Below are 27,565 nucleotides of genomic sequence, written 5' to 3' on the forward strand. Positions count from 1 at the left end.
TTGGGAATATATCTACCTTTATTTGGAATAGTCAACATGACAAGTACATAACAGGGATACTGGGCACATGTGAGCTGGAGACACAACACATGACTTACACTAGACACATACCCACAACTCACAACGATATGCTTTACTTCAACACATACGACCAGAGAAGATAAGACGGCAAAATAAAACTGATCAAGAGATACTTGAAGATCCTTGGGTGACAATCACATGCAAGGTTCTCGGATATATCTTCTTGTGTACAAATATACATGAACTATGGGACAGGAGTTGAGACTGTTACCTTCATGAGTGAGTATGGTTTTTGGCCGCTTTTAGCAATATTCCAGCAATATCATGGCAGGGGACATCAGAAATGGGTTCACACCTTGGTTACCTTCATGATATCCACAGCAACAGAATGAGTTGAGTTTAACGCAGGTTTTATCAGTATTCCACTCTTATCACGTATCACAAGAAAAGAAACAAATCTAAGGTTGGCTTCAAACTACTTCCTGATGTAAAACTGATGAAGAAAAAATGAAAAGAACACACTGAGAATCACTGTTACTTAACACAGCTTTAGCTATGCCCAAGTCAGAGGTTGGGGTGAGTACTGACTCGTCTACTACAGAACTAAAGATAAGGAGTGAGCTTTATCAAACTGTAGACAAGCAAAGCATGAGTGATTCATAAGGCTGCCTTATTACTTCAGATATATCAGAGAGCTCAGATTAATTAGTTTGGTTTGATTGTTGTTTTACGCTGCACTCAGCATTATTCCAGCTATATGATGGCGGTCTGTAAATAATTGTATGGACCAGAAAATCCAGTGATTGATATCATGAGAATCGATCTTACGACAAGCATAGTCGCCTTTATGGCAAACATGGGTTGCTGAAGACCTATTCTACTCCATACCTTCACAGGTTGATTAATTAGTGAGCATAAATGTTAATTACTTCACAAGAGAACTGTTTTATTAACCTCAGTACAAGCACAAGTATCCAGGGATAATATACTCACCACCAAAAGAAACGCAAAACATAGAAACATATAGAGAAGTATATACGTAAAGAGATGTTTCCAATGTGTACCACTTAATGACACAACTAACAATCCGTCAAGTATTACCACTGTGTCCTTATTCTTATGATATACTGCACATGATTTTCAAACTTTACACGCTAGTCCTGCACAAGACAAATGGTGCATTTCGAGTTAAGGATCCATGGTTTTCATGAGTGTTGGTTCACATAACATAACAGTATGTTCGTTTGTGCACCAAACCAATCTAAAATCTTCATATATTAACCAACATGTATCATACTCCAGTTTCTTTTGTTGGTAAGGACATAAATCTTAGGCAAAGACAAACATTGAGTTAGGATCAAATTGTCACAGGACTTCTTTGAGAAAGTATTTAACTACATGCCAATATAAAAAGCCACTCCATCTCCCCCATTTTGCATGCCACAATAACCTTAGGTGTGTGTTGACCAAACACTGCCTTATCTCAAGTTTCCTTTTTGAGTCATATTTCATAAACCTATTTCAAAAGTCATTTCATAAATCAAGTTTTCCCGTCAATTTGCAAGAAAGCTTGCCTTAAAACATCTTCCTGAGCAAGGGAGTTACCTGACTATAAAAGTCCAGTTTCCACCCTTGCCGAACTAGGCTGGAATTCCTAGGCTCGTTCGTGGCGCCACCAGTGGCTATTATGAGTTATGTCCCTTCTATGTCCCTCCTATTGACCAATCAGATTCCATCTCTCATATCACTTGCATTTGCTTCAAACAAAATGGCGACGTGCAGTTAAGATGATTTGATCGATAATCAAGTTTTTTTGGGTAATAAAACGGGTCTTACTTCACAAAGTGCATCAAATCACATGAGCACCTTAAAAATGCATGAGCACCTTCATAAATAAACATGAAAAGATTTGGAATATGTTGACGCCAAATTGACGGTACACATGCTTTGCAAATCCTTCAATCTATAATTCCAGCCTAGGTCAGCAAGGGAGGAAAGTGGACTTTTATAGTCAGGTAATTCCCTTGCCTCAGGAAGATGGCCTTGAAACAGCCATGGTTGAAATCCAACAAACACATTAAGCAACCTGTTTGAGTTGCTGCATTTGAGGTTCACGAGAACATTAACACATTTTCCAAGTTACAACTAGCTGCAACCGTCTTGTGGCTGGCACTTGGTGAGTTTGTTGAATATAGAGGTTGACTCAGACAAAGCTACTGGAAGTTTGGACTTCAATTTTAAAATCAAGTTTTGAGTTTTATCGAAGTAACTAATGTAACTATGTAGGGAAAGATAGGTGGACAGCCTACCCTCTCCCTCAGGAAGATTAGAAAACTGAATTTTTTTCAAAATGCTCTGCCCCCAAACAAGATCAAATGGATCACTCCCCCTAAACTCATCTCAAACTGAATATTTACAAATATTTGTCACCCGACTATATTTTGCTGATAAAACACGAGGACTGAAGCCAGCAATGTAAGTTTACCCTATACAAGCATGACTGTATTGTGCTCATACGTTCCGCATACTGTACATAGTGTATAGAAAGTTGCATGAAGCATGACAGATACCTAATGAATGGAAAGTAAAGACATTGTTCAGTCATAAGAAACAATAAAAAAGAAAATCCAAATAATGACATGAAAATCCAACAAAGAAAGCGCTATGGACAAAAAGCTGTCAAGCTTTACTGGGTCCAACAAATGTTGAAAACACAAAAGGTGAGAAATGTATATATCTTGTCATGGTGTTCCATGTGTAATCAGTGATTGTGCAAAATACATACACTATGTTCCTGTATTTACACACAGAAAGGATATCTGCTGGTCTGTTTCTGTAGTTTAAAGATCTGAATGATTTAATCGATGTGCATTCTATTGGTTAGATGCACTTGTGTAACAAATGTACCAAATTCACACCTTACTATAGAGTGAGTGAGTGAGAATGTTTTTGACACCCCTTTTAGCAATATTATAGCAATATCACTGGGGGGTGGGGGGGACACTAGAAATGGTCTTCACTCATTGTACCCATGTGGGGAATCGAACCCGGGCCTTAGGGGTGATGAGCAAACACTTTAACCACTGGGCTACCCCTCCGCCCCTTTACTACAGAGACAAACGGGGGAGCAAATAAGGTAAATCCCATCATGAAGGCCTGAGTTCTGTCTCATTGAGGCATCTGTTTATGAGTGAGTGAGTGAGTTGGGTTTTTAACGCTGCTTTTAACAGTATTCCAGTTATATCACGGCGTGTCAGCTAAATGTTCGAGGAAAGCCCGAAGTGATGCAGGTCTCAGACATTTACCACTTCGGTGAAACCCACGAGCACGGGTATGGTGCTGAGAAACCTAGAAACATAATCGGGGCCAACCGGGATTCGAACCCACAATCATAGGTTTCTGGCGTGCCCAAGGGATGCAACTCTGCACAGCAAATCGTGGCGCCTTAGACGACTTGGCCACCCATGCCCCCCATCTGTTCATGAGTTCAATGATTGCAGGTTGTACGTCTAATGTTTTAAGTGCAGGGGATTCAGTGTTGTCAAATAAAGTTATTGGAGGATTTGAATGGATTTACAGGTGCATGGTGACATTTTGTCTTGTACTGCAGGAACACGTAACCAAGTTGGTTCTGTTCTCTTGGTTGGTCGTACAATGTCGGCCTCTGTCGGACTCAGAATCCAGGATGTCTGAGGCTAAAGTGATTGTTTGGATTGCAAGTTGGATTGAAAGAATGTTTACATCGATGTGCCTATAGTCACATTTCGCTGATTGATACTGCCAAATGTTTGTCAATTTGACTTATTGTCTATGCTTCTTTGCGGCACTACTTCATATTTGCGAAAAGGTGGCATGGAATTTATCATACCTACATGTCAGAATGAGTGAGTATGGTTTTACGCCGCTTTTAGCAATATTCCAGCAATATCACGGCGGGGGACACCAGAATGGTACCCATGTCGGGAATCGAACCTGGGTCTTCGGTGTGACGAGCCAACGCTTTAACCACAAGGCTACCCGACCGCCCCCATGTCAGAATGATGAGATCTGATTGCTCCAGGTGATCACGATAAAATACTGTGTAGCCAGAGGCTTGTGGTATAAAATCTAACGTTGGATGCATAAACCCCATGTACCCCGAGTGATCCCGCTACAGCTTATGATGCTGTACAACATCCCAACTGACAATAGCTGATGAAGAGTGAACACAAAAAACATACCAGGACAAGCAGGAATAGAAACAAATTCACAATCACTACACAATATTCATATCTGATCAGTAAACAAACAAAATGTCCCATCCCAAACAACCGACATTACTTGGTAAAGTTCTATCACCTTCTAATAGATACAGTAGTGAGTGACTAAGTGGGTTGGGTTTAACGCCGCTGTGAACACTATTCCAGTTATGACAGGATATCAGCTTTATGTGGGAGGAAAAGCCGTAGTGATGCAGGTCTCAGACATTTACCGCTGGTGAAACCCAAGAGCACGGGTATGGTGCTGACAAACTTAGAAACATAATCAGGGCAAACTGGAATTCAAAGTCAAGATCAAGGTCTCTGGCATGCCCATGAGATGAATCTCTGCACAGTGAATTGGGGTGCCTTGGGTGACCAGTCACCCATGCCACCCTAGTGATTGAGTAGGTGAGTTGGGTTTAACGCCGCTTTTAACAGTATTACAGTTATATTGCAGCGTGTCAGCTTAATGTGGGTGGAAAGCCCAAAGTGATGCAGGTCTCAGAAATTTACCACTTCGGTGAAACCCACGAGCATGTGTATGGTGCTGACAAACCTAGAAACATAATTGGGGCGAACCGGGATTGGAACCCACAATCATAGGTTTCTGCGTGCCGAAGGGAAGCAACTCTGCACAGCGAATCACGGTGCCTCAGACGACTGGGTCACCCGTGTCCCCCTAACAGGTACAGATATAATGTCCTACTGACTCACTATCACAAAACATTATACAGTAGGAGATGACACAAGTGTCAGATAGAAAAATAGTTCCTGATTGTAAGGCCCACTTATGTATGTGGATAGACGAGGTCAAACAGAAAGAAAGTCATAACGAGAAAATAGAGACAATTAACAAAGTATCAAATGTGAAATGTCAGTGTCACTGAATACGAGTGATACTTGAAAACAAGTCATTCATCACAAAATATATAGGTACAAACACATTTATCAATTGAAAACGTACTTCTACCTGACTAATGTTTGACTTACATGATAAAAAGGTACGCTATGTATGACTTGTTATCTTCATACAAAATCTGAAACATATGGTGAAACTTCATACTTAAATACAAGAACAGGGAACATTCTTCATAATTGTTGTAACCATGGTAACATAGCACTCACAGACATGATGAGGCCTCCTTGAGGTTTTCTGCAACAGCATCCAAGGGGTGATCTACATATTTTGATTTTTGATATCAGTTTCATGACAAGGGCCTCTTAATTTTCATTTCAAATTTCGAAAACAGTTATCATTCGGAAACTGATAGGGCTTTTCATACAGGTTTAAACACAAACTGAATAGGAACATATCGGGAGTTGAACACACAGGGGATGTAACTCTGATGAGACATGAAACCATCTAGGTGACCTTCACCTCTGAAGGACACAGACAGGTCAGAAGGAGATCCTGAATGAGTACATTCCTCACATGCTTGCATAATTAATCATCTACACCAATATTTCGGAAGAGGTAGGACATGGACTCTCGATGGTGAATTCTGCGGATGGCTTCCACCAACATGACGCTGACATCCACTGTCTTGATCTTGTGGCACTGCATCTTCTGAGCTTCGTGGGGTACAGTATTTGTCACAACCACCTGTGCAGAAAAACAATATTATTAGTAACTGTTTGGCATGGTTATACTGTCAGGTTGCAAGGTTGCTGGCTTCATAACCAATATCATTGATTATACCGCATATCGCCGTCTATAAAGCGACCCCACCTTTGAGGCAACCCCCCTGTACAAGACTTCAAAATCAATACTAATTTATATTCCCCGTCTATAAAGCGAATCAGAGTGAAGCACACCATCAGCAGATACACAATCACTAAATTTGCAACAAAAACATGTTTGTCTTCCGCAGAAAATATACATTGTATCCCGAATTCAGGGAAATGAACGTGAAAATAGTAAACAAATAACACAAGGACTGCAGACTGTTAGAATTCCATGAACAGTATGCATGGTATGGGGTGATCGTATTTCGATTGTGTGATATCATCTGCTTCATTCACAAACTTAACCTCAGCTACTTGACATTTGATCTAATGTCCATGAAATCCAAAGCAGATTCCAAATAACGCATTTTCAAATCGGACAGGACAGGTCAGCGACGAAGATTGTACAGGTTCCAAGTCTTGTTACATGATTTACTGCAATCCTGTGAATGTATATGAGAAGTGTAATTTTCGCTACGACTGCTGTTGCTTTACAGGACACGTTCACGAGGTGGTTTCTTGGTAATTATAAGAATATTGACAAAAACAGAGACGCCATAAGGCTAAAAACACAATAGTCTTAGTTCTCAGGTACTGCCAGCATCATCATAAAGTCTGCTGCACATTTTGCTTTTATTTCCATTTTAAAAAAAAAATTCAAAAAAAATCCTAATACTTAAAAACAATTCAATCCAATATAGCACACAGTTACTTCCCTCTACATGTGCACTGTTTTACTGTGCATCTCCTGTTATGGTCATGGGGGCAATAGGAGTTTGTATGCTTGTTTATGTAGGAAGGCCCTTTCCCAGGTTGATGGTACACAACTGTTTATTTGGTTACATACTGGTTTGAACAATGCAAAAAAAACCCCAAAAAACCCAAAACACTGCCTGAGAACCAATTCTTTTATTTTTTCAAGCCTAATACACAGTAATTGTTGGGCACCGTCATAACTACTTGCTGAACCTGTGTGAACAAACTGGCAGAACTTGACGCAGAACTTCCCACAAAAATATGTTTCTGAGACTCAGAGCATGCATCGAACCCTTCATATAACATCTCTCTTGAACATGAAAGTGTTGAGATATAATGACTTACCTCATCAATGCAAGAGTCTTCAATGAGTCTTGGTGCATCTGAAGACAGGAGGCCATGGGTGGCCATGACATACACCTTGTAAGCTCCTCGTTCCTTCAGAGCCTCTGCTGTCTTCACAAACAACAACACGTCATCTACCATGTCATCCTGCAAATCATAACCATACGTCAGACTGGTCAGTAGCTGAGTTGTCTCCCCTACACATGCTACCAAGCTCTTCTCCAGCCTGTGATGCCTTCGTTACCCTCCCAGTATCTTTGCTGCTATGAGTGTGAAAGCAGCCATTACATGAATCTTTAAATTGTATTCATTTGGGAATTCAATCTCATTAAAATTAGATCTTAGTTCTTGCTACCGCTAAACAAAGATGTGAGGACATCACAGTAGGGGTCACGTCAGTACGACCTTTCATCCGACCAATCTTAGCGTTGCTTACCAGATCATGAAAGTGACAGTCGGAATGGGATTTCTAATCATGCATCCTCGAAAACCTTTTACACGGGGTATTCCGAATGATAGTTACGGGGTTAAGGACTGAATCCATACAATCTAGACCACCTTTTAGCCATTCCAGAATGTTTTTTTGTACAGGTTTCAAATTTTTAATTGAGAATTTGTCAAAATATATTTTGAAGCGTAGTCGCCAATTTGAAATTAGTGCCATAAAGCACGAGTAAGCTGCCTTCTGATTGGCTAATGTCGACTTCTTGTCAGTCATTCCATTCATCGATCAAAGTTCGCGCAAGGTTGGTCTGACATGACCCGTAATGGGATTTCCTCAGACCTTTGTTTATCGGTAGCGAGAACTAAGATCTGATTTTCATGAGATTGTTTGGGAATTTGGCACAGTGACGTCAGGACTTCCATAAATTTTGAACATAACAATATGGCAGTGGCAGAGTTGTCTCCCCGATACCATCTTTCAGAGGCAAGCGTGTCCACTAGCTTATATCAAAGTCTTGTTTGTACCCTTGTCACATCAAGGCCACTTTTCTTGGCTCGACCCTGGCGTCACCTTGCGTAGATAATGGGTTGTGCCCCTTGTAATGGAAACGCGATATCCAATCAGATCACTGTTCTCGTATAGCTTCACAAAGGTGGCAACTACCATAGGCGACGACCTTGTTTATCAGATAACAAAAATATTCCAGATTTCATTTCTGACACAAAAACATTGTTGGGGTGTTTAAAAGATGAAAAAGACACATTCATGTCAACAAGGACAGACAGCGGTAAATCACTTCCATACAAAGGTGTACAGCCATGGATGTGAATTTTGTGAAACGTTCTCTGATTGGACTATTGATATTGCTATAGTCCAATCATATTTAACTTGATGTGGCAAGGGTGGAAACAAGACTTTTTATAAACAGGCTAGTGGACGCTCTTGCCTCGGGAAGATGCCCCTATACATAACACAGAATCTTCCTGCAGATGACGTAACCCCACGTCAGCAACAGAGCTGTCTCCCCTACAATAACGCCCATTCTTTTATTTTTCTCAATAGCAACACATTTTATTAAAACAGTGGGTTACAAATATAACACAACATGTGAATTTGCAGGTATGATTCTCGTCATGGAATTTGAATGCAAAATAAATTGTGACTTTTGTGACCAATCAAAAATCAACATTCTTTTCAGGTCTTTGAAAGGCATTTGGAAGTGATACACATAAGGAAAAAAATTAATGATTCACCTGATGAAGGAGTAAGCATATACTCCGAAAAGTTGTGTTCCTCATAATATAGAAGTTGACCTCCATAAATTCTCTTCCCAAAATTATATTTATATCAAAAGGCCAGTTTATAAATTTTGAATTACTAACCTAGGTTTTTACAATTCAAATGCGAAACCTCAAAGCAGATTTATAAATCTTCAATTGCAAAAACTAGGTCTTACAATTCAAATGCAAAACATCAAAGCAGATATATAAATCTTCAATTACAAAACCTAGGTCTTACAATCCAAATGCAAAACCTCTGAACACGTCTCACTTGAAAGCAGTACCTCTCACAAGGTCACTATGAGATAGGAAGATACCTACAACACTAAGGCAAAAGTAGGTTTATAAAAGCGATACAATTAAAGGCATATGGTTGGGAATAAATAAGATCTTCCACCTACAAGATAATGTCTTAACCAAAATGCCAGTCTCACCACAATAATGGCTATCCTGCCTCCAACGTCTCCCACCACATTCAGGGGTGGTTTCTCTTTGGCCAGTATTGCTGGAAGACAGAATTAGATAAGTTGACATGACATCCACAGCCAGAAATATTCAACATTACACAATCATTATGAGAGTCTACATAGTTCAATGTTGTTGTGTACCGCATAATTCCAACTCAGATCTGCAGGCCTCAATATTGTGACTAATTTGGTAGCCATGGCGATTCAGTTTTGCACTTTGTGACCAATATGTATGTGTCAGTCACCTGGTGACGCCTTGTCTAAAACTGACTTTGGCAACTACGTTTCCGTCAAGAACAAAAATGCGAGTAAACAAGTATTTGTCACAAAGTGACGAAATGTCCCCCGCCGCCTTATGCGATATGTGTTTTTTTTCCAAATATTTTATTCCTTTTGAATAATATTATTTTCTGTGTTAGATACCTCCAAACATGAAGGAATCCAGAAATTAGTTCTTGAGATATCGCAGCAACACTGTTTTCCATCTCGAATAACAGATTTCCCTGCTGTTACCTTGAAAATTAAGTTAAGGTCACCAAAATCGACTGGTGTCTGCGGTGTCTGTATATACACCATAGTTCCAAATATGAAGACAATCCAGTGTTTAGTTCTTGAGATATCGCGGCAACAAACAGGTGCGACGTATGAAAAATATAGCATGTTTTAGACCTCGTCATTCTCGCTAAAAATATATGTTATGCTGGTAAATCTGAACTTTTCCCTTCCTAGTTACAGCTAATGAAAGCTCCAAACACAGATATATGCAAGCACTTATTCACTATTTACTATGGTTGTGTGCTCCAGTGTGGCGAAGAGTTTAGTTACAATGCATGCCTGTTGGTTGCCATCAAGAAAAATGGTGGCAAAAAAATTGAAACCAAATTATTTTACCATCTCCACAAAGGCACAGACTACAACAAGGTAGTAATTTCATGAAGAGGATAATAATCTTAACAATTGCAATTCTGCAAAGAAGACTGCTTTGAGTGAGTGAGTTGGGTTTAACGCCGCTTTCAATAGTATTACAGTTATATTGAGGCGTGTCAGCTTAATGTGGGAGGAAAGCCCTAAGTGATGCAGGTCTCAGACGTTTACCACTTCGGTGAAACCCACAAGGGTATGGTAACAAACCTAGAAACATAATCGTGGCGAACAGGGATTCGAACCCACAATCATAAGTTTCTGGCGTGCCCAAGGGATGCAACTCTGCACAGCGAATCGCAGTGCCATAGAAGACTGGGCCACCCGTGCCCCCTGTTTTTTTATATAACTGGTGTCTGATGACTTATAACAAAATAAAACTATTTTTGTTTTAACTTATACCTGTTCTGTTTTATCACTTTCCGAAGTCATATAACACATTCGAAAGTATATGTCATTTTAGGCTCCCTACAGTAGGCTGGCTTCTTGAAATTCTTACGTGGGTAAAATGTTTACATTTTGACCTGGACCTAACAATCAAGCCTTAAGTTCCCATTTCATTTCACATGAGGGGAGGTTGTATCGCCGGGGTTTACTTGGTAGAGTCTCTATCCCAAACTCATGGTTCCTTGGGAGTTGTTCCTCCTCGGGCAGAGGAGGGGGAGAGTTCCTCCCATCACATCCCAACTCCTCTATCTTCTCCTCGCCGTGGATGACGGCAATACTGAGTCGCAGCCGCTCTGCGTATGAGGATGCTCGCTTCACAGAGTTGGGGTTCCGGGCAACTATTACAGCATTTCTGTAGTCAGGAATCTGTCAACCCAGGAAAGAGGACAAGCTACCCTGGTATCTATATTTCTAGAAAATCTGTATTGTCTTAGTTTGTTTGATGTTGCACTCAGCAATATTCCAGGTATGCGACGGCAGTCTGTATGTCATCGAATCAAGTGATTGATATCATGAGCATCGATTCATGAAATTGGGAAACGATGATCTGCATCAACCAAGTCAGTGAACCTGACCACCCGACCCCGATATTGTGAGTAACGAGAGCTTAGTTCTTGCTACCGCTAAACAAAGATCTGATGAGAACCCATTATGGTGAACGTCAGAAGGATTTTTCATCAGACCAATCAGAACGTCACTTACCAGATCGGGAAAGTGACAGTTGGACTGTGTTTTCTAATCAAGCAACTTTGACAAAGATTACAGAAGGTATTCCGAACAACAAAACTTTATGAGCTGCACGACTGATTCCGACAAAATCATATTCCATCTCGCTTTTCAATGGGATAAACATTTGAAACAGAAGAGACTGTCCATAGCCCCTGGGCCATACAATCTCAGTCATCTATGAGACATTCCAGAATGTTCTATTGGTCAGTTTTCATATTTTGTATCGAGAACTTAGTCAAAGTATTTTCAAAGTCTGTAAAGACATCGCAGGCTTGAAACCAGTGCCGTAAAGCTTGAGAAACTGCTTTCTGATAGTTTTTTGTCGAGTTCTTGTTAGTCAATTCATTGGTTGGTCAAAGTTTGAGAACACTGTCTGAAGTGAGTTGTAATGGGATGTCCTCATATCCTTGTTTAACAGCAGCAGAAACTAAGATCTGATTATAATGAGATTGGTGTGTGTGTGTGTATTGTTTGCTATCTATTCATGTGTAACCAGTCACTATACTAAACTACACTTTACAATTCTAAAAGAAATTGAAATACTTGAAAGCAGGAGAAATATTTTTCTATACTCACAAACTCCTTGACGTAGTCAACAAGGAATGGAGAAGCTCGGAGGTTGTCAACAGGCACGTCAAAGAAGGCCTGGATCTCCTTCTGGTGGAGGTCCATAGTGATGATGTGAGTCAGACCTGATATACAAGATATACATTGTAACACTTCATAGTGATGTGAGTCAGACCTGATATACAGGATATACATTGTAACACTTCATAGTGATGTGAGTCAGACCTGATATACAAGATATACATGGTAACACTTCACAGTGATGTGAGTCAGACCTGATATACAAGATATACATTGTAACACACTTCATAGTGATGTGAGTCACACCTGATATACAAGATATACATGGTAACACTTCATAGTGATGTGAGTCAGACCTGATATACAAGATATACATGGTAACACTTCATAGTGATGTGAGTCAGACCTGATATACAAGATATACATGGTAACACTTCACAGTGATGTGAGTCAGACCGGATATACAAGATATACATTGTAACACACTTCACAGTGATGTGAGTCAGACCTGATATACAAGATATACATTGTAACACACTTCACAGTGGTGTGAGTCAGACCTGATATACAAGATATACATTGTAACACATTTCATAGTGATGTGAGTCATACCTGATATACATGGTAACACTTCATAGTGATGTGAGTCAGATCTGATATACAAGATATACATTGTAACACACTTCATAGTGATGTGAGTCAGACCGGATATACAAGATATACATTGTAACACACTTCATAGTGATGTGAGTCAGACCTGATATACAAGATATACATTGTAACACACTTCATAGTGATGTGAGTCATACCTGATATACAAGATATACATTGTAACACACTTCATAGTGATGTGAGTCAGACCTGATACACAGGATATACATGGTAACACTTCATAGTGATGTGAGTCAGATCTGATATACAGGATATACATTGTAACACACTTCACAGTGATGTGAGTCAGACCTGATATACAGAATATACATGGTAACACACTTCACAGTGATGTGAGTCAGATCTGATATACAGGATATACATTGTAACACACTTCACAGTGATGTGAGTCAGATCTGATATACAGGATATACATTGTAACACACTTCATAGTGATGTGAGTCAGACCTGATACACAGGATATACATGGTAACACTTCATAGTGATGTGAGTCACACCTGATATACAAGATACACATTGTAACACACTTCATAGTGATGTGAGTCATACCTGATATACAGGATATACATGGTAACACTTCATAGTGATGTGAGTCAGACCTGATATACAAGATATACATTGTAACACACTTCACAGTGATGTGAGTCAGACCTGATATACAAGATATACATTGTAACACACTTCATAGTGATGTGAGTCATACCTGATATACAAGATATACATTGTAACACACTTCACAGTGATGTGAGTCAGACCTGATATACAAGATATACATGGTAACACTTCATAGTGATGTGAGTCAGACCTGATATACAGAATATACATGGTAACACACTTCATAGTGATGTGAGTCATACCTGATATACAGGATATACATGGTAACACTTCATAGTGATGTGAGTCAGACCTGATATACAAGATATACATTGTAACACACTTCATAGTGATGTGAGTCAGACCTGATATACAAGATATACATTGTAACACACTTCATAGTGATGTGAGTCAGACCGAAATACAACAGAGTTAAAAATTAGCACTGGTCCTATAGTTGTTGCCAAACTGCCCAATAGTAAAGGTATCATAAGGACTAGTAGAAATTGGCCAATTTTATGTTTTTTTCTGTATGTTATCATTATAATGACCAGTGGATTAAAAATGTTAGTTTCTATCGCTGTACAAGGTATATGTTACAAGGTACTTGTTTGTTTGTTTGTTGTTCAAAGCCGCACTCAGCAATATTCCAGCTATATGATAGCGGGCTGTAAATAATCGAGTAAGGAACAGACAATCCAGTGATTGCTATCATGAGCATTGGTCCATGCAATTTGGATCGATGACATGCATCAACCAAGTCAGCGAGCCTGACCACCCGATCCGATTAGTCGCCTAATACGACAAGCATGGGTTGCTGAAGACCTATTCTAACCTCAATCTTCATGGGTAGGTTGCACAGAAAGTGAGTGAGAGAGAGAGTGAGGTTTAACGCAATATTCACGCAATATACCACATGGGGGACACCAGAAATAGGCTTCAAACATAGTACCCAGATGGGAAATCGAACCATTGCTTTGTGTGATTAGCAAACGCTTTAACCACCAAGCTACCCCACCGCCCCGAAGCTTGTTGTGAAGACACTGTACCTGATCTGCCCAGCATGGTGGCTAGCAGCTTGCAGACAATAGAGCCTCTCTTCCTCATCTTGCTCTGTTTGGAGTACGGCAGATATGGTATAACGCCGATGATGTTGCGAGCTGAGCTGGTTTTGCAGGCATAGGCGAGGATAAGCAGCTCCATGATGTCGTTGTTGACATCCCTGCAATCAGAGTGGCAGAACAGTTGTTTGAACAGTTCATTCATCTCAATTACATAATTGCACCTTTCGACATGTTCACGACATATCTTGAACCAATGAAGTAAATCTGGAGAGGCGTAGAGGGCCACTTACTTAGTGCCTGTCTGTATGATGTAGACATCCTTCCCCCGGACAGACTCCTTGATCTCCACAGTTGTCTCTGAAGCAGAAGCATTGTGATGCAGGTAAACAATCTATTTTACAATGAAATGAGGGGTGCACGGGTGGCCCAGTCGTCTAAGGTGCCACGATTCGCTGTGCAGAGTTGCGTCCCCTGGACACGCCAGAAACTTATGATTGTGGGTTTGAATCCCGGTTCGCCCCGATTATGTTTCTAGGTTTGTCAGCACCATACACGTGCTCGTGGGTTTCACCGAAGTGGTAAACGTCTGAGACCTGCATCACTTCGGGCTTTCCTCCCACATTAAGCTGACACGCCGCGATATAACTGGAATATTGTTAAAAGGGGCGTAAAACCCAACTCACTCACTCACTACAATGAAATGAGTGATTGAATGTTGTTTTGTATCATTATTTCAGCCATATCACGGCTCTGCACAGCCTCCAAAGGCAAGGGAGTTAACTGACTGTGAAAGTCCAGTTTCCACCCTTGCCGAAATAGGCTGGGAATTACGGAGTTATATTTTGGCTGGACTAACGATTCTAGGCATAGTCCAATCAAAATTGAGAAACAAAATCGGCATCGGGTTCGTACACAACATGAACTTCAACATGCAGATTTGGGCCGACTGCAGGATTTGCAAAGGATGTGTACCATTAACTGAGCCTTGACAGTTATTTTCAAAATCTTTTCATGTTTTTCATCACGGTGCTCACGTGATTCGACTCTGTGAGGTAAGGCCCGTTTTATTACAATACAGATCTTGATCCTCGATCAGATTGTCTTGACTGGGGGCTGCCATTTTATTTGAAGCTAATGCAAGTGATATAAGAGGTTTAATTTGATTGGTCAATAGGAGGGACACAGCAGGGACATAACTTGCAATAGCCACTGGTGGCCCTATGATTGAACCCAGAGTGAGTATGGTTTTACGCCGCTTTCAGCAATATTCCAACAATATCATGGCGGGGGACACCAGAAATGGGCTTTATACATTGGGAATCGAACCCAGGCCTCCAGCGTGACAAGCGAACGCTTTAACCACTAGGCTATCCGACCGCCCATCAAGCCCAGAAATTCCAGTCTAGTTCGACAAGGTTGAAACTGAACTTTCAAAGGCAGGCAGTTACACTGGTCACAACTGACTGGTCTGTCGGATGATTTGGTCGTCTGACAAATGGGATGTCTGACAACTGGGAATGAACCATCGTAGTTGACAAGGGTGGTTGGAGTAGTGTGTTTATCTCACAGATTAGGCTGGTTGGCGTATGTCTAGATTACTTCTCAGGCTTATGTAAGCAACTTGATGAGATAGGGCAGGTTGGTGAACAATCCTAATTAGACCATTGACCAGTAAAGGACATAACATGTACGCAAGACGGGTCCCTGCTACACATACACATGACTACCTGTGAGGGGGTCACTTATACCTGTGACTGTCTGTCCATGGACAACAAATTTGTGCATGCAGCAGAAAAACATGTTTACAAGTGTTACTTGAGACACTGAGTGACAGTGTGTAATAGGGTTGGTTGGTTGGTTTGTTTGTTGTTTAACGCCGCACTCAGCAATATTCCAGCTATATGACGGCGGTCTGTAAATAATTGAGTCTGGACCAGACAATCCAGTGATTGATATCATGAGCATCGATCCATGCAATTGGGATCGATGACATGTATCAACCAAGTCAGCGAGCCTGACCACCCGATCCCGTTAGTCGCCTTTTACGACAAGCATAGTCACCTTTTTCCGCAAGCATGGGTTGCTGAAGACAGGGAAACAAGATGAGGGGATCATTCATTTTATTATGTACTGGCTGGTCTGACAATGTGTGGAAGTGAATTAAAGAAATATGATTCCTTGCAGGTTTTGTTTGTTGTTGGTCTGCAAAAATAACTGTCATGAAAAACCTATTGCGAGTGTGTGTCACTCGCAGTTTTCCCACTTTCTTGCTCAGAAAATCCTTTGAGATTTACAGTTTATCACAGCGTGTCAGCTTGATTTGGGAGGAAAGCCCGAAGTGATGCTGCATGCAGGTCTCAGACGTTTACCACTTTGGTGAAACCCATAAGCACAACCCAGAAACATCATCGGGGCAAACTGGGATACGAGCCCAAGATCAAACATTTCTGGCATGCCCAAGGGACACAACTCTGTACTGCCAATTGTGGCACCTGAGAAGACAGGGCCCCTGTCTGCATATAGAAGTTTAGGGCCAATGAAAATCCATGGTCCACTTCATGGGCAGTGATCCACACGTATGACAACAATGACAATCGAGTGATCCATTGTGAAGGCCAGGTCCTAAATCTAATCTTCCCATATCAAAAATCAAAAGCCCGGGTCTGTCCAGGGTGGGGTTGGGGGTCAGAAAGAAACAGGACTGGGATAAAAAACTTATTTTCCTGAAAAGAGTCTTCTTATTAATGGTGTACATGGTGTAAATATTGGCAATTTACTAACAAATAAGACTAGGCCGTGATAGATAAATATTGTTATAAAAAATTCTTAAAAGTACATGTACTGATTGTATGTCAGGGGTTAAAATTTCAATGAGCCAGCTCACAATATGTCTCAAAACAAGTGTAATATGCAAGAATACTGTTGATGGTTTTTCAGATTCAAATTCATTAATGTTTGATGGTGTTTGGGCCTACATTATACAATGTATACCTCTGTTGGTCTTGTGGTAGACAGATGCCTCACCCAGCCTGGTGCCAAGACGTCTGAAACAGACAAGCATGTTCTAGGTTCAAGATGATTTCTAGTTGTACTAAACTTGAGTAAACTGCTAAAATACATGAGTATCAATGAACCCGAAAAACACTTCTTTTTTTCTGTGAGCACTGGGCTTACTCATCAATATTACTTTTGTCTGGTTTGTTTTATTGTGACACGGTTTTTAACCCATGTTGATTGTTTATAATGAATAATGTTATAAAGATATTTTCTTTGTACAAACAGTAAGCTAGGTTAGGAAACGTGACGAGCGTTGCGGTGTAAGAAGCGCTTCTACAATCCCCTCGCCCTGGCTCACAATCTCAGAAACACGCATGCATGTCTCCTTTTGAACAGCGATCATGAAAATAAGAGTAAAATAGCCCTGTCATTCTTACTTCGCAATGGAGTTGGCTAGCTCCGTGTGAGAGTTGCCAGCCAGAACAATCATTGGACATTTTGTCCCCGTTGTTAGAATACTCATCGCTTCGTGTATGAAAGTCTTGTCTGAGCCGTGTTCGCTTTACTCATGTACACAACACGAAATGTCCTTGACCTTTATCCCCGGTTTATGGGTGTCGTTCCGCGCGTTAATGCTACGAGCAGTGTTTTCATGGTATATAATAATCTTCGAAGCGAAATATGTTTCAGTATGAAACGATATCTTACAAATAACACCCCATCTGAAAATAATCGCACAACATAGAAACCAACTGGGGTAAAAAGTAAACTCCGCGCATCGATGTTTAGGACACGAAATACACTCATCTAAGTTTCACATGTGTTGTGGTGGAGTTTACTGCACCGCGGGAAAAGTCATGTGCTTCCATCAAAATGTAAACATGTACATGAGAATAAGATAAGGTATCTGTCTGATGACAATATTTCTCAAATCTGCATTATATGGTGGATGTTTACCCATACGCATATGTCTTATCATGTCGAAATCATCATATTTTACACGAGCTAAAAACAAAACGACAGGTAAGGTGACTGAAATAGACACTGAGATAAATGTAAACAAACACACCAATGTTGTCGTCAAAGGGTTGAAAGCATTTGCAGCTAAAAGGAAGCATATAAAGATTGAGTATGAGGACCAGAAAAACTCAAGTGTCAAACAAGAAGCAGCTAAGCAAAAGAAAAAGAGTGACAACATTGAAGTTGACGTGAAGCGAGAGAAATGGGAGCCACCCAACTGGAGGAATCAGCTGAAGAATATCTACCAGATGAGGAGCAGGAGAGACGCACCCGTGGATACCATGGGTTGTGACGTCATTAGTGACACTCAGGCTTCTCCAGAGGTGACGTACTATGTATAAATGTCATTCATACAGAAGACCGTAGTTAACTTTTTTTGACAGGGGGGCAAATTTTTGTACAAGTATCACTTGTCCCAAACTTGATTCAAATAAAACTGTTTCTATGAAAAATCTAGGGGGGGCCAAGTCCCCGCCCCCCGGCTGGCTACGGCACTGATACAGTAGTAGATCACAAATGAATAATATGACACAGTGATGCTCTGATTTGAATCACAGACCTATAATTGTTCTACAAGTCCGTGTTCGAATCAATGGTGACTCGAAGTATAAATTGCATTAATAATATAATGTATAAATGACATAGCAAAGAGATGATAACAAATAATTGTTTAATTTGAAGTTTACACGATATATGGCTTTTCAATTGGATTAGAGGTCGGTCACCTTAAATTGACGTTAAAAAAACCGACACAATTTGACGTTCTTACATTTTTCATGAGACCAGGTTCTTAAAATGACGTAAACTTTAACAGACTACTTCCACATTCCTGGGGAAACCGCTGGGAATTCCCCAGCACGATTACGTACAGAAGCGTTCTTTCTGATCATTTGGCATGTTCAGACCCTTTAAACGTGAACTCAGTGTTTTAGTATACATTGAGAAAAGTCAGGGTTTGACTGCACGGTCGTTCATGAATATCCTTGCTACGACCCATCCTAGTGAACAAAACGAAGAAATGCACATCCAAACTATGGTAGTAATGACTTAATCCGCGTCTAGGCTGGCGGTGACTGTCTACAGCAATCTATGACTTTACCAATCTATTTACTTTACAAAGAGTAAGGGCCAAACATTGTATGAACGTCATTGCTAGCTCCGACATTCATACAGTTTGGTCCTCACTCTATAACGGTTCATACTCCAAAGAACTCACACAAAGTGAAAGCCAATTCTTAAGTATCGTTTTATTCACATTTTGCATGGGAGTAATTGTTGCTTGCTTAGTTTGAGCAGGGTTTTATCTTTGGGTTCAGATCATAGTCAGTAATATCGGTAAATATAAAATATGAATTCCAGTTAGGATAACCTCAACAGTTAATGTTTACAAATATGACTGACTTGTGTCAGGGCACTTGAGACCAGAGGACTGCATAATTTAATTTTCAGGGTATTGACATATGAAGTGTGAGATGGTCCAGCCATACTACCATGACAACACAATGACGCAATTAATATTTTGTATTTTGCATGTGTTGTAGGTGTTTCGTTACCAAGTACTGTTGTCGCTGATGCTGTCAAGTCAAACAAAGGACCAAGTGACGTCAGCAGCGATGGCAAAACTGCGCCAACATGGCTGCAACATTGACAACATTTTAGCAACATCGGATGATAAACTGGGACAGCTAATCTACCCTGTAGGCTTCTGGAGGGTAATTACATCTGTACTTTCTTGTTTCAGTGCCGTATCAATCTCATTAAAATCAGATCTTAGTTCTCGCTATAGCTAAACAAAGATCTGAGGACATCCCATTACGGGTCACGTCAGAACGACCTTTCATCCAACCAATCAGAGCGTCGCTTACCAGATCATGAAAGTGACCTTTGGATATATTTTCTAATCATGCAACCAAGAAATATTTAACACGGGGTATTCCGAACGACAGTTACAGGTTTTATGATTATATCCACACAATCTAGGACATCTCTAAGCCATTCTAGAATGTTCTTATTAGTTTTAATTTTTTAATCGAGAATACGTCAGAATATGTTTCGAAGCGTAGTTGCCAGTTTGAAACTAGTGTCGTAAAGCTCGAGAAAGCTGCCTTCTGATTGGCTAATGTCGTTTTCTTGTTAGTCATTTCATTGGTCGGTCAAATTCGCGAAAGGTCGTTCTGACGTGACCCGTAATGGGATGTCCTCAGATCTTTGTTTAGCGGTAGCGGAAACTAAGATCTGATTTTAATGAGATTGAGCGCCGTATCTGTTGGAACTCCTGGCTAGTGTTCATGCCAAGCAACCAATGTTTGTTGTAAGAGGCCAGATTGTTCGGTGACTAGGTTGCTTGTGTGTCATTGTTTGTTTGTTGTCTAGCTCCACACTCAGCAATATTCCAGTTATATGATGTCAGTCTGCAAATAATCGAGTCTGGACCAGACAATCCAGTGATTGATATTATGAGCATCAACCTACACAATTGGGATACAGTGACATGCATCAACCAAGTCAGCGAGTCTGAACCCCCAATCCCGTTCGTTGCCTCTTACGATTGTCACCTCACATGGCATGGGTTGCTAAAGACCTATTCTCACCCCTATCTTCACAGGGTGTGTGTCATTGTACTTCGATGGAATTTACAGGTGCTCATAAGATCAGTCACTGGTTTCTCTGGCCCTGATTCAGTATTTTACAGGCCATCATAGGATATTGCTGAGTGATGTGTTAAACAACAAACAAATATTAAAAAACAACTGATTCAGTTCTAAGCCAGTAAACACTCAGTACCGCAGAGCATCAGATTTGTTTGAATGTTAGTTATTATGTTTATGGGTCAGTTAGGTCATGATATATCAATTGCTAGATTATCATCATGCCCAACTCATGACGAAACCCACCAAGACAAATTAATTATATTTGTCCGAAGGAAATGTTTTGAACACAGTAACGGCATCAGCTGTCTAACAGCCATTTCATGTTTACGACATGCCATAAACTGGTCTACAACCAACAGTCGGTGTGCATCTGCCTACTGTCTGCTTGCTGTCAGCTCTCAAGATGGTGCTAGCTATTTGGAAACTATAAGAGGGTGTGCAAACCGCTAAAGACTGGTATGCCTGCCCTTTGCCAGAGTCTATGACTCTTCAACATGTGTGCTTATGGGACACTTGATAAGTTAATGTCAGGTGAGGAAAAAATCATAAACTCAAAGAGTACAATGAATACACAATGCCATTTAGAAAGTGGTCAAATGTAACTAATGTTATATTTGGGATAACACTTTCTTAGTAAAGTACAGATTCTAGTACTTTTTTTGGGTTGAGTTCCGTCCGGGATTCGAACCCACACCTGCCAGGGTGAGGCACCTAATCGCCAGCACTAGGGGACTCAACCCCAAAAAAGTACTAGAATCTGTACTTTACTAAGAAAGTGTTATCCCAAATATAACATTAGTTTCAAAGAGTACAAGTTGGGTCAGGAAAATCGAAAATAGGTTTGACACAGATACATCCGACTGCTACTGTTGAAATCAGTGTTTATTTATTATCTTCGTTATTTCATCTATTGTCAGTACCAAGTCGCCTTGTCTTCAACTTGATGACTTTAATATAAAATAAGATATAAAATAAAAAGCCTACTTCCCCACTTTTGAAAAAAGGCATGTGATAAACTAGCAATTCAATGTATTCATTATTATGGAAAACCTCATGGGGACCTGGTTTGAGTTGGTCCCAGCAGTCATTGCTGGTTGTAAGTGGAGAAGGGGCCTCTTCCCGAGGCAAGAGCGTCCACTAGCCTTGTAATCAAAGTCTTGTTTCCACCCTCGCCACATCAAGCCCACTTTCCTGTGCTAAATATGATTGGACTATCGCACATATCAGTAGTCCAATCAGACAACGTTTCACAAAATCACCATCAACGTCTAGTACACCAATGCAAGTCTTTGTTGACAGGTCTTTTTCATCTTTTAAATATCCCAACGATTGCCTATGTTTTTGTGTCAGGGATGAAATCAACCAGGTTGTCACCTGTGGTAGTCTATGGAAGCTACCAGTATACGAGATAAAACAGCGATCTGATTGGATATCACGTTTTCATTACAAGGGGCACAACTTGTGATCTACGAGAGGTGGCGCAAGGGTCGAGCCAAGAAAAGTGGCCTTGATGTGGCAAGGGTAGAAACTAGGCTTGGATAGGATAGTGGACACGTTCGCCATTGGAAGATGGTAAAGGGGTGGACCAGGTGGTCAGACTGTGTGACTGACTGTTTGTGTGGTACTGTCCCATCCATGATTGCGTGAATCACTTGACCCAACCCAGTTAAGACTGGTATTGAATGCTTGTTCCTGTATTCAGAGAAAGGTTGAGTACATCAAAAGGACATCCGAGATCCTGAGGACCAAGTATGAGAAGGACATCCCAGGATCTGTTGAGGACTTGTGTAAACTGCCGGGGGTGGGTCCCAAGATGGCCCATCTGGTCATGAAGTGTGCGTGGAATGTCATGTCAGGGATAGGGGTGGATACACACGTTCATCGCATCACCAACCGTCTTCACTGGTTCAAGAAACCGACCAAGCAGCCCGAACAGACACGGATAGCCCTGGAGGAGTGGCTGCCTAGGTAGGTTCAGAGTTATCCCCCCTCAGTGCAAGCAGGTTCATGGGAGATTTCATCCGGAGGCGTGTTCAGGAAGGCGGGTGCTTGTGATATTGCACATATCGCCAGCCATCTCAGACCCATAAAAAAATGACGCCATTTTGGATGCTGTGCTGCAAGAGCGAGTACGCACCTCCCGTTCAGAAAGGCGTGAAATTGCCTTACTGTACTCTTGCGCGGTTGCTCGCCCTCCTGAACACGCCTCTGTTTGTCCATCAATCATAAACATTATACTTTTGCTACTGCAACTTAAGAATGTAAAGTCACCTTAAATTCAAGGGGGCTTATGTCACAATACTTTCTTCTCCTTAACCAGTGGACAAGTAAAGTTGAAGTTTGGCATGCAGCTTCCCTCCAGTTCCCATGGTTACGACTCCCCATTTTGTTCAATATGTTAAAATTCAATTTTCAACATGGCTGCCACTGCAGCAAATTGAAAACCTTTTAATGATCACTTCATGGTCATGTTTGTTGTAAAGGTAGAGACCCTAGAAGATCCTAGGTAGAATATGTCTTTAGCAACCCATGCTTGCCGTAAAAGGCGACTATGCTTGTTGTAGGAGGCAAATAATGGGATTGGGTGGTCAGGGTTGCTGACTGGCTTTATGCATGTCATCGCATCCCAATTGCATGGATCGATGCTCATGATGTCAATCACTGGATTGTCTGGTTCAGCCTCGATTATTTACATACCGCCGTCATATAGCTGGAATATTGCTGAGTGCCGCGTTAAACAACAAACAAACAAGTAAGTGTAATGAAATTTGGTATGTATGCAGTTGATTATTCACAACATAATGATAGGGCTCAACTCACATGTTCTGTTTTTTGTGTTATTTATTATTTTAAGTATTGACCTTGATTTGACCTTTTTTATTTGAACGTCCTCTTAATTCTCTGTTAACTTTCAGAAGTTAGTTTTTGGTTGTTCATGTGACTGTTTCTTCTTCCTTCTACCCAGGGAATACTGGCATGATATCAACCATCTACTGGTGGGGTTTGGCCAGCAGACATGTCTGCCTGTTGGACCCAAGTGTCATCAGTGTCTCAACCAAAACATATGTCCTTCAGCTTCAAGGTCAAGTGTCAAACAGAAAGGCAAGGCCAAGGTTAAACAAGAAGCGCTCAAAGAGAGTGTTGTCTCACCTGAGGAAGATGTAGATTTGCGAGACATCAAGTGTGAAGTTGATGCATCTTGTATTGACGATGAACATCTGTCATCCACTGAAGCAACAGTTAGGTCAAGGTCATCTAGAGGTTGCCAAGGCATTTTGATAAAGCAGGAACCAGATGATGTTTAGTGCTACATAAGAGGTATCTGATGTAGGTTTAAAGTTTTAACCAAAGATATTTAGACATATAAAAATAGTCATATATTTCATGTTTTGTTTGTTTGTTTGTTGTTTAATACCGCACTCAGCAATATTCGAGTAAATAATCGCGTCAGGACCAGACAATCCAGTAATTGACATCATGAGCATCGAGTCTAGCAGTTGGGATACGATGACATGCATCAACCAAGTCAGCAAGTCGACCAGCCGATCCCAATAGTCGTCTCTTAGGACAAGCATAGTCGCCTTTTACCACAAGCATGGGTTGCTGAAGAGCTATTCTAACCTGGATGTTCACGGATCTTATTCCATGTGCCCCAAGGGTCAGTATGTGGTCTGGGTAGACAACACAGTATTGTTAGTGACTATATTGTCAGACTTTTCCAGACAATTTTAGTTAGAAGCACACCACCACCATGAAAAATACAACATACACAATTCTTCCAAAGTAACATTTTATTTAAATGACAAAAATAAAGAATTGTTTCATTATTTTTTTGATGAAGGTAGGTCAAGGGATAACAGGCAAGAATTCTTAAGTAAGACATGGTTACAACGAATGATAAGCAGTTGTAACGACTTATTTCAAGAGTTCGAACTGCTTTGATATGATGTTAATGTTCCCCCAACATGTTCGTAAGGAATGTGTTGTTACTGACGCAGGTACGAGTGAGAGATGACTGTCCCCCAATATTGATGTGGTTAGGCGTTACACATGGATGAGAAAGTAGAACTGTTTATATAGCCCTTTTTCGAAATTGTGGAACATGTGATCTAATGGCTGCAAATGTGTATATAAATTGTAGTCTATTGTCCCAGTGAAGACTGTTTTTTAATAGTTTTTTTTACGCTGCTTTTAGCAATATTCCAGCAATATCACGGCGGGGGACACCAGCAATCGGCTTCACACATTGTACCCATGTCTGGAATCGAACCCGGGTCTTCCGCGTGAGGGGGCATGGGTGGCCCAGTTGTCTAAGGCGCTGCATTTCGCTGTGGAGAGTTGCGTACCTTGGGCACGCCAGAAACCTATGATTGTGGGTTCGAATCCCGGTTCGCCCCGATTATGTTTCTAGGTGTGTCTGCACCATACCTGTGCTCATGGGTTTCACCGAACTGGAAAATGTCTGCGACTTGCTACTCGACCTCAGTACATGGATGACAATGCCAGGCCTGATCGTTCGCATGCAGTCGTAGATTACGTGAGGGCCAATGCAATAACAACTCTACCCTGGCCAGCAATGATCCCAGATTTGAACCCCCTTGAACATGTTTTGGATATTCTGAGGAGACGCACACAGGCACGAGATTCTCCTGTATACGATTTACGCCAATTTAGTAGCAGCATTGCAGGAGTGGTTGTTGTTGACCCATCAACAGATCCAACGTCTGACTGGAGGCCTGAGACGTAGGGTGGAATGCGTCATCCAGGCACGCTTTGCGGTTATACCCGCTACTGATCTGTTTTACATGTCATGTCAAGTAGAGACTTTAAGGAACATTTTCTCATGAAATATCAAACGTAACTCGTTTACTTAATCCTGCAGCTCCATACCTTTTTTAGGTATTGTCTAAGGTCAAAAACAGTACCGATGTTACCATGATGTTTTTGTCAGTAAATTTCAATCACAACTCGCCAATATCTTCTTTATTTGTTGTCAAATGTTTGTTCTATCCGATGACATTGGTATCGCCCAGCTCCTGTGGTCAGTGATCCCATGCCATGATGTTTGCCATTTGTCATGGTTTAGAAATAGGGGTGTGCTTAACTTTTTGCTTTGTGTATATTTCGTTCAGCGACGTTTCAGCGAGGTGGACTGCATGGAGATGTGATGGAGAGGTGAGGTGTGGCGATGTCGGGAGGTCGACAGATTTGGCGTGCCAGCTTGATGATGTGTACTCACATTTCGTCCATGGACAGGGGGTGTCGGACAGAACTCGGCGCTCATGGCGGACGCTCGAGATATTGGGTTTTCATGAGCTTGACTTTGTCATTTTTCTTGTAATGTCTTCATTTTGGACACTGTTGTCCTGTTGGCAACATGGTATCACCCATCAATCAGTCGATGTGCAGTCCCACGCAAAATTTGTTGGATTCAGTGATAAGTACAATCCATTTTGTTCAATTGATCACTCGTCTATCCAATGGGAAACTTATACAACCACTAATATTAATTGGCTATGGTTTTGCGGTGGAATAATTTTGCTATTGAAATACATTATTTGGGGAAACCCGTGAAGATCCGGGGTAGAATAGGTCTTCAGCAACACATGCTTGCCGTAAAAGGCGACTATGCTTGTCGTAAGAGGCGACTAAGGGGATCGGGTGGTCAGAAAAACCCAATTGTTAACTTATCTTAACAAAAGTATAATAAAAAGGAGCCCAGATACACTCTTCATTTTCATTCCTCTTACTGCTGTAATCTATACTTGAGAAACATTATAGACTTGCATGGGATTGTATTTGATATATTTCTATCAGGGTCTGTAAGACAGACTAGTGGCGACTATTCTTGTCGTAAGAGGCGACTAAGGGGATCGGGTGGTCAGGCTCGCTGACTTGGTTGAAGCATGTCATCGATCCCAATTGCGTGGATCGATGCTCATGATGACAATCAATGGATTGTATGGTTCAGACTCGATTATTTACACACCGCCGTCATATAGCAGGAATAGTGCTGAGGTCTATGCTTACGAGGCATTCGTCAGGGCAGCTTAGCTTGCCCTTAAAGAGAACTTATTATACTTACAACGATTCCATTGTTACTTCCTTGTCGGGATGTTTCTGACCTCTGTGATGTCTGTAGTACTGCTGTTAATACTGTTGTAATATTCAAAAGCACGGATTCCTGACCCTAATCTAGCCCTGTTTCTTTTTAAGATGACCCAAAACAATTAATCAAACAAGAGAAAGTCACCGACAGTTCATTATCGTCTTTTCATAGTTGTTTTGAAACCCCTGCCCCTTCCGTATTTAGAAGGAAAAGGTAAAATAACATTCTTACCCACCATTTTTATCACGCCTTGGTGTTTATTTTAACTACCTGGCCAACAACAATAAAGGAAAATTAAATATTTTATTCCCGCCTTATTTCTGTTCGTCATCGATTACCTATCTGGGATTATAATAGAACCAGGGGGCTGAGGTGCTCTCGCGACCCCAGAAACACGTACACGACGCCGGTCTTCCACTCTTCAACGAGGGCGGAATAGAGCGTTAAAAACAGACAAACAATTGACGAAGTATTGAATGTTAACTTGAGACAT

The 27,565-nt window shown here is 41.0% G+C and overlaps 2 protein-coding genes across 2 annotated transcripts; one reads left to right on the forward strand and one right to left on the reverse strand.

Moving 5' to 3' along the window:
• On the reverse strand, positions 1–17,876 carry LOC139468319 (phosphoribosyl pyrophosphate synthase-associated protein 1-like). Its single transcript, XM_071250208.1, has 9 exons — positions 17,730–17,876; positions 17,287–17,339; positions 14,586–14,652; positions 14,281–14,453; positions 11,954–12,069; positions 10,798–11,014; positions 9,248–9,318; positions 7,089–7,235; positions 1–5,865 (listed from the first exon to the last, which is right to left on the reverse strand). Exons 1-9 carry the CDS (start codon positions 17,813–17,815, stop codon positions 5,707–5,709), a joined length of 1,089 nt encoding a protein of 362 aa, XP_071106309.1. The 5' UTR covers positions 17,816–17,876; the 3' UTR covers positions 1–5,706.
• A 276-nt stretch (positions 17,877–18,152) lies between these two features.
• On the forward strand, positions 18,153–24,300 carry LOC139469374 (endonuclease III-like protein 1). The gene is made up of 4 exons (XM_071251533.1): positions 18,153–18,635; positions 19,854–20,024; positions 22,666–22,931; positions 23,929–24,300. Exons 1-4 carry the CDS (start codon positions 18,207–18,209, stop codon positions 24,266–24,268), a joined length of 1,206 nt encoding a protein of 401 aa, XP_071107634.1. The 5' UTR covers positions 18,153–18,206; the 3' UTR covers positions 24,269–24,300.
• The last annotated feature ends 3,265 nt before the right edge of the window (positions 24,301–27,565 follow it).

Source organism: Haliotis cracherodii, unplaced genomic scaffold (assembly GCF_022045235.1).
Source record: "Haliotis cracherodii isolate W230 unplaced genomic scaffold, xgHalCrac1.p SCAF_2, whole genome shotgun sequence".
Classification (NCBI taxonomy): Eukaryota; Metazoa; Mollusca; class Gastropoda; order Lepetellida; family Haliotidae; genus Haliotis; species Haliotis cracherodii.